The sequence below is a fragment of the Engystomops pustulosus genome, chromosome 7 (genome assembly GCF_040894005.1).
Source record: "Engystomops pustulosus chromosome 7, aEngPut4.maternal, whole genome shotgun sequence".
Taxonomy (NCBI): domain Eukaryota; kingdom Metazoa; phylum Chordata; class Amphibia; order Anura; family Leptodactylidae; genus Engystomops; species Engystomops pustulosus.
This window is the reverse complement of record NC_092417.1, coordinates 35,405,491-35,418,448: the sequence shown is the minus strand read 5'-3', so window position 1 is coordinate 35,418,448 and position 12,958 is coordinate 35,405,491. Positions and strand designations below refer to the sequence as shown.

The following is a 12,958-nucleotide window of genomic DNA, read 5'->3' as shown; positions in this document are numbered from 1 at the left end:
CCTTTTTACAAGTCGGCAGGTGGTCTTTGGAGGGGACTTCAATGCTGTCATGAGGTCCCAAGATAGGGGACGTTGCAGAGACAAGCTGACTTATGATAGCATCGCTCTTAATAGCATAGCTAGTGAGGCTCGCCTGGTGGATGTCCACATTCAGCACACCCCAGGCCACACGGGATTCATCTATTATAGGGGTAGCTGCAGGTCTAGAATACATAGGTTTTTTTAAAGGAGGAAGCCATTTCTTCAGCAGTGTCCGTTGTTGAGGTGGAGTTCTCCGACTAGTTTTCTATGAATGTTACAGAGACCCCCTGGATGGGAAGAGGCTACTGGAAGCTCAATTGGTTTCTCCAGGAAGAGGCGGAGATCAGACAATCCTTTGAGGACTTTCTTCAGAGCCAGGTACCATTGCTGGGCCTTTGTAGCAGTAAGTCAGAGTGGTGGGAGATGCTCAAGAAAAGGGTGGCAAGATTCTTCCGCCAGCTCTCGAGCCACAGGAGGCTGGACAAGTACTGCCTGTATCAGGGCCTGAGGAGGAAACTCGACCATCTCTTCTCAACTGGAGGTAGTCGTGAGGACATCACCAGAGTGAAGTCTTTGCTGAAGAGGTGTCAGTACTACAGACAAGCATCTTTGGTTTTTGAGAGGGACTACGGGAAATACCGCTCGCCCGACCCTTACAGAAACTGCAAGATGTCAGTGAGTGGTAAAGTTGTCACAGGACTAGTTGACAGTACGGGATCCCTGAAAAGGTCTAGATCAGGGATTCTGGAGGTCGTCAGATCCTTCTACTCACACCTCTTGGGCAGGAAGGATCTAGATCGGGATGTGAGCGCCCGTGCGTGCGCCGGATTCTAAAGTGCTGGAGAGCCGGTGACGTCACCGAGCTCTCCGGCACACGTGGGCATGGTGCGCCGTGCACAAGTGCGGTGCGCCGAGTTATAAGTTAATATAACTTATAATTCTGTGATAGGGGCTTTGTTCCCCTAACAAAAATATGCTCTGGCACCAGCTCACCCTGAGCTGGTGCCATGTATATGTGTATAAACCTACCACTTTTAAGTGGTAGGTTTCCTTTAAGGTCAGTGTGGAGGATGCACAACCCCCGCACCAAGTTCCCTTCTTCTCACGTAGCCCCCGCACCGTGTCCCCCTCTTCTTACACATCCCCCGCACCAGGTCCCCTCTTCTTACACATCCCCCCGCACCATGTCCCCTCTTCTTACACATCCCCCGCACCATGTCCTCTCTTCTTACACATCCCCCGCACCAGGTCCTCTCTTCTTACACATCCCCTGCACCATGTCCTTTCTTCTTACACATCCCCCCGCACCATGTCCTCTCTTCTTACACATCCCCCCGCACCATGTCCCCTCTTCTTACACATCCCCGCACCATGTCCTCTCTTCTTACACATCCCCCGCACCAGGTCCTCTCTTCTTACACATCCCCGCACCATGTCCCCTCTTCTTACACATCACCGCACCATGTCCTCTCTTCTTACACATCCCCCTCACCATGTCCTCTCTTCTTACACATCCCCTGCACCATGTCCCCTCTTCTTACACATCCCCTGCACCATGTCCCCTCTTCTTACACATCACCGCACCATGTCCCCTCTTCTTACACATCCCCTGCACCATGTCCTCTCTTCTTACACATCCCCCGCACCATGTCCTCTCTTCTTACACATCCCCCGCACCATGTCCCCTCTTCTTACACATCCCCTGCACCATGTCCTCTCTTCTTACACATCCCCCCGCACCATGTCCTCTCTTCTTACACATCCCCCGCACCATGTCCCCTCTTCTTACACATCACCGCACCATGTCCCCTCTTCTTACACATCACCGCACCATGTCCTCTCTTCTTACACATCCCCGCACCATGTCCCCTCTTCTTACACATCACCGCACCATGTCCTCTCTTCTTACACATCCCCCGCACCATGTCCTCTCTTCTTACACATCCCCGCACCATGTCCCCTCTTCTTACACATCACCGCACCATGTCCTCTCTTCTTACACATCCCCCCGCACCATGTCCTCTCTTCTTACACATCCCCCGCACCATATCCTCTCTTCTTACACATCCCCCGCACCATGTCCTCTCTTCTTACACATCCCCCGCACCATGTCCTCTCTTCTTACACATCACCGCACCATGTCCTCTCTTCTTACACATCCCCGCACCATGTCCTCTCTTCTTACACATCCCCGCACCATGTCCTCTCTTCTTACACATCCCCCCGCACCATGTCCCCTCTTCTTACACATCCCCCCGCACCATGTCCTCTCTTCTTACACATCCCCCCGCACCATGTCCCCTCTTCTTACACATCCCCCGCACCATGTCCTCTCTTCTTACACATCCCCCCGCACCATGTCCCCTCTTCTTACACATCCCCTGCACCATGTCCTCTCTTCTTACACATCCCCCGCACCACGTCCTCTCTTCTTACACATCCCCCGCACCATGTCCTCTCTTCTTACACACCCCCCGCACCATGTCCCCTCTTCTTACACATCCCCCGCACCATGTCCCCTATTCTTACACATCCCCTGCACCATGTCCTCTCTTCTTACACATCCCCCGCACCACGTCCTCTCTTCTTACACATCCCCCGCACCACGTCCTCTCTTCTTACACATCCCCCGCACCATGTCCCCTCTTCTTACACATCCCCTGCACCACGTCCTCTCTTCTTACACATCCCCCGCACCACGTCCTCTCTTCTTACACATCCCCCGCACCATGTCCCCTCTTCTTACACATCCCCCGCACCATGTCCTCTCTTCTTACACATCCCCCGCACCATGTCCTCTCTTCTTACACATCCCCCCGCACCATGTCCTCTCTTCTTACACATCCCCCGCACCATGTCCTCTCTTCTTACACATCCCCCCGCACCATGTCCTCTCTTCTTACACATCCCCTGCACCATGTCCTCTCTTCTTACACATCCCCTGCACCATGTCCTCTCTTCTTACACATCCCCCGCACCATGTCCTCTCTTCTTACACATCCCCCGCACCATGTCCCCTCTTCTTACACATCACCGCACCATGTCCCCTCTTCTTACACATCACCGCACCATGTCCCCTCTTCTTACACATCCCCCCGCACCATGTCCCCTCTTCTTACACATCCCCCGCACCATGTCCTCTCTTCTTACACATCCCCCGCACCATGTCCTCTCTTCTTACACATCCCCCGCACCATGTCCCCTCTTCTTACACATCCCCCGCACCATGTCCTCTCTTCTTATCCATCCCCCGCACCATGTCCCCTCTTCTTACACATCACCCGCACCATGTCCTCTCTTCTTACACATCCCCGCACCATGTCCCCTCTTCTTACACATCCCCCGCACCATGTCCTCTCTTCTTACACATCCCCCCGCACCATGTCCTCTCTTCTTACACATCCCCCGCACCATGTCCCCTCTTCTTACACATCCCCCGCACCATGTCCCCTCTTCTTACACATCCCCCGCACCATGTCCTCTCTTCTTACACATCCCCGCACCATGTCCCCTCTTCTTACACATCCCCCGCACCATGTCCTCTCTTCTTACACATCCCCTGCACCATGTCCTCTCTTCTTACACATCCCCCGCACCATGTCCTCTCTTCTTACACATCCCCCGCACCATGTCCTCTCTTCTTACACATCCCCGCACCATGTCCTCTCTTCTTACACATCCCCGCACCATGTCTTCTCTTCTTACACATCCCCCGAACCATGTCCCCTCTTCTTACACATCCCCCCGCACCATGTCCCCTCTTCTTACACATCCCCCGCACCATGTCCTCTCTTCTTACACATCCCCCGCACCATGTCCTCTCTTCTTACACATCCCCCCGCACCATGTCCCCTCTTCTTACACATCCCCCGCACCATGTCCTCTCTTCTTACACATCCCCCGCACCATGTCCTCTCTTCTTACACATCCCCCCGCACCATGTCCCCTCTTCTTACACATCCCCCCGCACCATGTCCCCTCTTCTTACACATCCCCCCGCACCATGTCCCCTCTTCTTACACATCACCGCACCATGTCCTCTCTTCTTACACATCCCCTGCACCATGTCCTCTCTTCTTACACATCCCCCTGCACCATGTCCTCTCTTCTTACACATCCCCCGCACCATGTCCCCTCTTCTTACACATCCCCCGCACCATGTCCTCTCTTCTTACACATCCCCCCGCACCATGTCCCCTCTTCTTACACATCCCCCCGCACCATGTCCCCTCTTCTTACACATCACCGCACCATGTCCTCTCTTCTTACACATCCCCTGCACCATGTCCTCTCTTCTTACACATCCCCCTGCACCATGTCCTCTCTTCTTACACATCCCCCGCACCATGTCCCCTCTTCTTACACATCCCCCGCACCATGTCCTCTCTTCTTACACATCCCCCGCACCATGTCCTCTCTTCTTACACATCCCCCGCACCATGTCCCCTCTTCTTACACATCCCCCCGCACCATGTCCCCTCTTCTTACACATCCCCCGCACCATGTCCCCTCTTCTTACACATCCTCCAGGCCATGTGCCGCCTAGCTCCTCCCACAGCCCGCCCCTCACACCTGTCCCTGTCAGTCACACACTTCCCCGCCCCCTCTTCCCTTTGCTCCGCCTCTGTTACACATCGAAACGTTTCTCTTTTTTTGCTCCTCCCACAGGGGTCGTCACATGACTATGACGTTGAGTAAGGTCCTGGAGCCTCTTGGTGGTCGCATGTAGTTCCGGGTGCAGGTGCTGGAAGCTCCGTAGCTCCCCCGCAGGTCAGGGGTGACGAGGCTGTGTATGGCCGCCGGGGGTCTGCAGAGCAGTGTCCGAGGGAGATCCACATAGGAGGCAGCAGTGCAGCCCGGGCATACACAGAGACAGCACCCAGGAAGTCTCAGCCCGGGCATACACAGAGACAGCACCCAGGAAGCCTCAGCCTGGGCATACACAGAGACAGCACCCAGGAAGCCTCAGCCCGGGCATACACAGAGACAGCACCCAGGAAGCCTCAGCCTACATAGAGACAGCACCCAGGAAGCCTCAGCCTGGGCATACACAGAGACAGCACCCAGGAGCCTCAGCCTACATAGAGACAGCACCCAGGAAGCCTGGGCATACACAGAGACAGCACCCGGGAGCCTCAGCCTGGGAATACACAGAGACAGCACCCAGGAAGCCTCAGCCCGGGCATACACAGAGACAGCACCCAGGAAGCCTCAGCCTACATAGAGACAGCACCCAGGAAGCCTCAGCCTACATAGAGACAGCACCCAGGAAGCCTCAGCCTACATAGAGACAGCACCCAGGAAGCCTGGGCATACACAGAGACAGCACCCAGGAAGCCTCAGCCTGAGCATACACAGAGACAGCACCCAGAAAGCTTCAGCCTGGGCATACATAGAGACAGCACCCGGGAGCCTCAGATTGGGCATACACAGAGACAGCACCCGGGAGCCTCAGCCTGGGAATACATAGAGACAGCACCCAGGAAGCCTCAGCCTACATAGAGACAGCACCCAGGAAGCCTCAGCCTACATAGAGACAGCACCCAGGAAGCCTCAGCCTACATAGAGACAGCACCCTGGAAGCCTCAGCCTACATAGAGACAGCACCCAGGAGCCTGGGCATACACAGAGACAGCACCCGGGAGCCTCAGCCTGGGCATACATAGAGACGGCACCCTGGGAGCCTCAGCCTACATAGAGACAGCACCCAGGAAGCCTCAGCCTACATAGAGACAGCACCCAGGAAGCCTCAGCCTACATAGAGACAGCACCCTGGAAGCCTCAGCCTACATAGAGACAGCACCCAGGAGCCTGGGCATACACAGAGACAGCACCCGGGAGCCTCAGCCTGGGCATACATAGAGACGGCACCCTGGGAGCCTCAGCCTACATAGAAACAGCACCCTGGGAGCCTCAGCCTACACAGAGACTGCACCCTGGGAGCCTCAGCCTACATAGAGACTGCACCCTGGGAGCCTCAGCCTACATAGAGACTGCACCCTGGGAGCCTCAGCCTACATAGAGACTGCACCCTGGGAGCCTCAGCCTACATAGAGACTGCACCCTGGGAGCCTCAGCCTACATAGAGACAGCACCCTGAGAGCCTCAGCCTACACAGAGACAGCACCCTGAGAGACTCACCCTGGGCATATACAGAGACAGCACCCAGGAGCAGAGATTCCGCAATGCCTTCCATCCCAGAGAAGATGTTAAGAAGCCAGCAGTACAGAAATCATATGAAGGCCCCCAGGCGGCGGCCATACTGCTGCGATACTTGCCTCAAGCAATTTGAAACGCCCTCGAAGCTGGCGAGACACTGCCTGAGCCACACCGGGCAGAAGCCCTTCCCCTGCCCGGACTGCGGCAAGACGTTCCGGCAGCTGGTGCACCTGGAGCGTCACGCCGTGACCCACACGCTCCCTTTTGAATGCAATATTTGTCACCGACACTTTAAAAACTCTGAAACGTTTACCAAGCACCAGAAGCTGCATCGCCCCAAACCCGTCAAGGAGGTGAGGTCCAAGAAGTCTTCTCGGAGGAGCGTCTTCTCCTTACCGCTCCATTGCTTCGGCTGCCAGAAAACTTTTTTAAGTGAAGAAAAGCGATTACACCATCGATGCAACTTCATGAACGTGAGAGCGGTCCGAATACCCCAATCGTGGGGCTGTGACTTGTGTGACAAGGTGTTTCCTACTCGCTCCAAGCTGGAGAGGCACCTAATGAGTCACACGGATCAAAGACCCTTCGCCTGTGCGCTCTGTGGGAAAGCCTTCAGACAGAAGACACATCTGAAGATCCACCAGCTGACCCACTCTCAGGAGAAGCCCTTCCAGTGCGCCCAGTGTCCCAAGTCCTTCAAGTTGCCGGAGAAACTTCTTAGACACCAACAGACACACACAAGACCACCCAAAGCCCGTAATGTGGAGATACACCCCAAATGTGAACCTCTGCAGGTAAAGCAGGAGGCGGACGAGGGATACACTGTAGTTATTATCCCTTTCCACTGCTCGTCTTGTGGACAGTATTTTGAGAAGCAGGAAAACTTGGACAACCATCATTGTTTAGTACAAACTCCAGTGACATCAACGAGGACAACTTATAATAGCGAAATTGTCACGAATACTCAAGTACTAGGTGATGAGATTCCCCAGGATGTGCCCGCTCCATTTGGGAAGTTACTTAAGGTGGAGCCTGTAGATGAATCGGGTCAAGTGGACACCATGGAAGAAGAAACCCAACGACTTGATGTCTCCAAGAATCTGTTTCAGAAGAAGAACGGCATCGGACAGATGGAGACTCAGATGAAGATTGAAGGATATTTGCAGCACCAGCAGCTTGGGATGAATTTTCAAGGACTGCTGGAACATAACAATGGAGTAACCATCGGCGGTACCTATCATACTTATGACCAACGTCAACATGGGGTGGAGAGTCACTCGCTTCACCAGTTTCTTCAAGGGGCACAGGGCGTTGCCCTAAGAAAAGTGGTGAAATGTGACCAGTGCAACAAAATGTTCTCTACCATGTCCAAGTTACGCAGACATTACCTCATCCACACTGGCCAAAAGCCGTTCACCTGTGGGGAATGTAGGAAGACGTTTCGCCAATCCGCTCACTTAAAACGCCATCTGGTAACACACGTACAAAAAGTTACCGCACTCAGGTCACAGGATGCGCTGGACGGTTATCATTCTACGTTCTGCCAGGAGCCGGCCACAAACCTCACCCTGTCCCAGCATTGCTATGACGCAACATTAAAGTCTGAAGACAAAGAAATCCCTATATTGGTACCGGAAATAAAAGTAGAAAGTGAATCAACGGACTTGTCTTCTGTGAGCCAAAAACAAGGGACGCCTAAGAAGAGCAGGGTAGGTGTTTCTCATGGACGCAGTGCGAAATGCCATCGGGAGCGCCCACCGAGGACTCCAGTCGTCCCTAAGAGCTACAAGTGCAACGAGTGCTCCAAAATCTTCTTCACACCTTCCAAGCTTGAGCGTCACAATCTCATGCACGCGGGGAAGAAACCCTTTCAGTGTTCAGAGTGCGGGAAATCTTTCCGCCAGGATCCTCACCTGAAACGGCACATGATGACACATGATAGAGTTAAGAAGTAAACCGAGGATGTTTTTTTTTTATATATAGAGCGGAGGTCCTTGTGATTTTTATTTTTCCTGGAGAGTTGCTAATCCAGACTTTATTTAAAGGAAATCTATCTTCAAAATCCATCATGACAAACCATGAACTTACAGATCCAGACACTGTGACAGTGGTAATTCTCTTATATTTGTTATTGATGGCCTTGGCATCTGTGCTTTAGCTTCACTGGCTGTTACACTCTGAAGGAGCACATCCCCCTCCCACTCTGTGCTCACTACTGCCAAGATAACAGGAAGTGCAGGAGAGAGGGGGAGACAGATCTGCTGCTGAAGTGTAACAAAGCCCAGCACAAACACAAAGGGCTTTCTTCTAAAATCAACTTTTAAAAATATATTTGGGAGCCAGATGGGCTCTGGGCAACATTAGCAAAGCCTCTGCCTGCGGAAACTTCCCAGGTGTTGCCCCTCTGCACCCTGAGCACTTGCCTCCTTCCTCAACCTGATGTAATCTCACGCAGTGGGAGGGAGGAGGGGTCCTTCACATTGCAACAACCTGTGAACCTACATCACAGAAGGGCTCTGGTCATGCCTTTACAGAGCCCTTCTGGTTCATTATTATTATTTTTTTGAAGTTGATTTTAAATGGAAGCGGGCCCTGGATAACAAACATTAGTAGATTACCACAGTCCCAGTGCCTGGATCTATTAGTATGTGCCCCTGGTTTATTCGTGCTTGATTTTGATGGTAGATTTCCTTTAATGGAACACTCCAGGCAAAGCTAATCCGTTGAATAATGCATGGTGTAGGACCTCAGGGGAGGAGCAGGACTCATTGTCATTGTATTCCTAGAACTGGAGTCTCCTGTACAAGGTATAATCCAATGAATCAGCTGTGACTGAAAGGTTTCTTTAAGGAATTTACTGGACTGAACCTTGAGCTCAGCATCGCCGGTCAGTGCAGAGGTTCTTGGTTCAGTCCGGTAAATCTTGCACACAGTTGGATTAAGTTTGTTGTGTGCAACCGTTTTTACTCATTTTTTGTTTTCCCATAAAGTTAATCTATATCTACAAGAGAAAGTGTGCAGGTGCCTACAAGTGCCCCATATGAATGTAGTGACGTCATAACCACTGAGCCACTTCTCTATTCATTGAGATGGCTGAGCGGGATGGTAGCCATTCACATAGGGGTTCTAAGGGACACCAGATTGTACACGTCTGTACCCCCACTTACCCGCTAACCTGTGGATATATTGTATATAAAGACAAAAAGTTGTGGACAAGTTTATCAAAACTGTATAATAGGAAAAGTAATTTTTATGAAGTGCTAAGAATAACAAAGCCTAAAGGGGATGTCCAGGATGAAGAATTTGGGGTTATGAGCCGCCTACCCAGAGGGGAGTCTGTAAAGCGAAAAATTAGCTAATAGTCTACTTCTTTCTGTCACTCCTGATATCTGGCTTTTTTGGTAAAGGTTGCAGCGGTGATGTCACGTTGGTGTGATGTCACCATTGCATCCCCTGTGTACGAGTATAGGCCGGGAACAGAGGAGACCAGAAGTGCGCTAGATACTCCTGCTAGGGGCCAGAAGTTCATGCATCTCAGACAAACCCCTTTAATTGTCAGTTTTAATGGATGAGGTCCATGGTATGTGTTGGTCTACTCACTGGTTATATAGCAATAGCATACAAAAAAAATAACAATGGCTATTTATTTCTGTAAAAGTATTATTTGATGAGTTACTTTGTGTGCTGCTTAGATTCTTTATGATGTTTCATTGACCTTATCTTTAACATGGTTGGATTATTTTACATACTTTCAAAACATATGGACGCTTATTATGAACAATGGAGTTTCTGAGGGCCTTCACATGGCTGTACAGATCATGATGCTTCATTTGGGGTCCTCTCTGCCAGGACAGGGCTGTGTATTTAGCATGGCGTGTACTGGACGTAATTACAGCAATGTGAATGCTCTCTATATTTATGCTGAGGACTATGTGACAACTTTGGCCTTTCCAACGTAAAGCTGCTTAATCTCCAGTAATGAAGTAGTGAATGTGGTCACTTTGCATCTGTGATAGGAAAATCCAAACCTGCCGGATATAACAGGACCATTATCACTGATGTTAAATGGGTGGTCTTATTTCCACAGTTGATTGTGTAATGAAAATTAATAACCTTTTCCAATATACTTTCTGTATCAATGCCTCTCAGTTTTCTAGATCTCTGCTTGCTGTCATTCTATATGAAGCTTTGTTTACTTTTTGTGGATAAAAACCGGTCCCTGGTCATGTGATGTCACACAGGTGCACGGCTCGTTATATCCCTCCTCATGTGATGTCACACAGGTGCACGGCTCGTTATATCCCTCCTCATGTGATGTCATACAGGTGCACACATTACATGACCAGAGACCTGCTTTTATCCACAGAAAGTAAACAATGAAGCTCCCAATAGAATGACAGCAAGCAGAGATCTAGAAAACTGAGGCATTTATACTGAAAGTACATTTTCATTACACAAACAATTAATTGCTGAAAGAAGACAAACACTTTAACGTCAGTTAAGAAGTCCCTGTTATATCCGGCAGGTTTGGATTTTCTTATCACAGATGCAAGGTGACCACATTCACTACTTCATTACTGGAGATTTAGAAGCTTCACGTTGAATGGCCAAAGTTGTCACATAGTCCTAGGCCTAAATAGAGTGCATTCACATTGCTGTAATTACATCCAACAATAAAGCTTCCTATAGAATTACAGCAAGCAGAGATTTAGAAAACCACGAGGAATTGATACAGAAAGTATATTGGAAAGGTGTATAAGTTTTCATTACACAAAGAAAAAAAATTTGATTTTACCGGCATCACCTTGCAATGTTCACGTTGCCAAATCAAGTCGTCATGTATCGCCGGCCTTGAAGAAGCTGTGATTTTCATTTCTCTATAAGGAAATTGCTCTATTTTATTAATGTAACTTATAAACGTTCTGTATTTTGTTTAGATGTAGCCTCTGCAAGTCTAATATAAAGTATCTTTTTAAAAGATCTTTTGAGTCAAAAATCTTTTTTGATAGAGGTGCTAAGGCTTTTGGGGACATACCTCAACTTTTCCACTTACATATGATGTTTTTTCGAAAATTTGCCCCAATAAAACATGCGTATAGAAAGCATATTGGGGCACGTTTACTAAGGGCTTTGTGCCAGTTTTCTGTCGGACTTTGCACATTCTTTTAGGTGTAAACTGCCTTTTTTTGGGGTACGGCTGCTCTAGGCATCATTCGACACAAATTAGGGGCTTTGTGGTGCTCATTCGCAGCGTGCACCAGATTTACATGCAAAGTCCAACAGAAGTGTGTTGCACGCCCTATGTTAAAGGTGCACCAAAAAAAAAAAAAAAAAAAAGTGATGCACTCTGTCGGGGGAAGTGCAGATTCATGAAGAATGGACGCCAGAAATCCTGAATCTGGTGCCTCCTGCACACTACACAGGCAAACTGCATTTATGCACTGTTGTTTTGTAAATGTGCCCCATTGATTTTTAACATGCCCCATCTTTGAGTTTTCAAGAGAGAAAATGTCTGGCAATAGTTTATTCCCTTCTCTATTGAGCAAGTTTGTTCTGACACACTCATTCAATGCCCTTATGGGATTGCAAACTATATTAACTGAACCGAACCCATATGTTGGGTTCAGTTATAGGTTTGGTCCAGTGACTTTCGCATGCGCATGGAACAAGTTTGTTGGAACATACTCAATTACGTACAACCTGTCAAAGGGGGATGGGGCATGTGAGGAATAGCACTTGAGAGAACAAGCATTCAGCTGCCAAATATGTATGACCTGTCTAAAGATGATGCTACGATTAAATCTACACACTTTCCCCTATCGGTACCATACACACACCCTCTAAAGTACTTCTTTCTCATTTGTAACACTTAAAATAGCATTTTTTTTGGCTAAATAGAAAACTGGGAGCTTTTCCCCTATCGGCATGGAAAGAATGACGAGTCGTCAACTAGTATATTCCTTTAACCCCTTGCCGCACCATGACATTCCCCAACGGAGGGGGGATTAGACATATGTCCTGAAAATCTCATAGTGTGCAGGTGTCATAAGGGTGGACATACATTGTGCGACGTACTGTTAACATGAAACAGTTGCTAAATAATATTGTAACTATTTATCAGCACAATGTTCAAGCTCTAAGCTATTGGAAAGAAACTAGACAGAGAGGAGGAGGATAGTTGGCAGTGTTGGGCAGCACCAAGGCTGGCGCCAGCACTGGACATATCTGGGCAAGGGCCGGGGCCCAGAGCTGCTGGGCGGCCCAAATAAGGCTGTACATAAGGAATCCATGATGGTGAAGGGGGCTGTATTTAATGAATCCATAGGGGGTTAAGGGGCTTTATATAAAATAACCCTAAAGGGAACTGTTTGGTATAATAGAATCTTGTAGTTTATGAATTTTGATTGCCGCAACGTGAGTTCACTGCAAAGGGGCCCACTGAGGCTCTGTTGCCCAGAGGCCTACTGAAACCTGGAGCTGACCCAGGGCAGCACTGTGGCACACCAAGTGGTGGACAGGGAGGGTGCAGTTCTCTAACTTTTATAGCGGCTCACATAGTTCCATAGCGGCTCACATAGTTGGTCGCTGCAGAAAATCTACATTCCTGGTATATTCCTAGAATATATGCTGTTTGGATTTTCTGCTACAAAATTGTGCTTTACTATAACAGCAAAATAGACAAGATTTACACAAATGCACAGTGATCCAACATTTATGTGAAGCAGAAGTGGATTGATTGCAATGATTTTACAGATTGCAGTTTTTGCGACACAAAAAA

General features: G+C 49.5%; 1 protein-coding gene across 1 annotated transcript; it reads left to right on the top strand.

The window, feature by feature from the left end:
- The first annotated feature begins 4,692 nt into the window (after positions 1–4,692).
- Positions 4,693–11,160, top strand: ZNF770 (zinc finger protein 770). The gene has a single exon (XM_072115426.1). The coding sequence runs from the start codon at positions 6,207–6,209 to the stop codon at positions 8,133–8,135; it is 1,929 nt and encodes a 642-aa protein (XP_071971527.1). The 5' UTR covers positions 4,693–6,206; the 3' UTR covers positions 8,136–11,160.
- The last annotated feature ends 1,798 nt before the right edge of the window (positions 11,161–12,958 follow it).

What these genes read in the sequence shown, in the direction of transcription:
- ZNF770 (XM_072115426.1), top strand. Translation starts at nt 6,207, where the DNA reads ATGCCTTCCATCCCAGAGAAGATGTTAAGAAGCCAGCAGTACAGAAAT.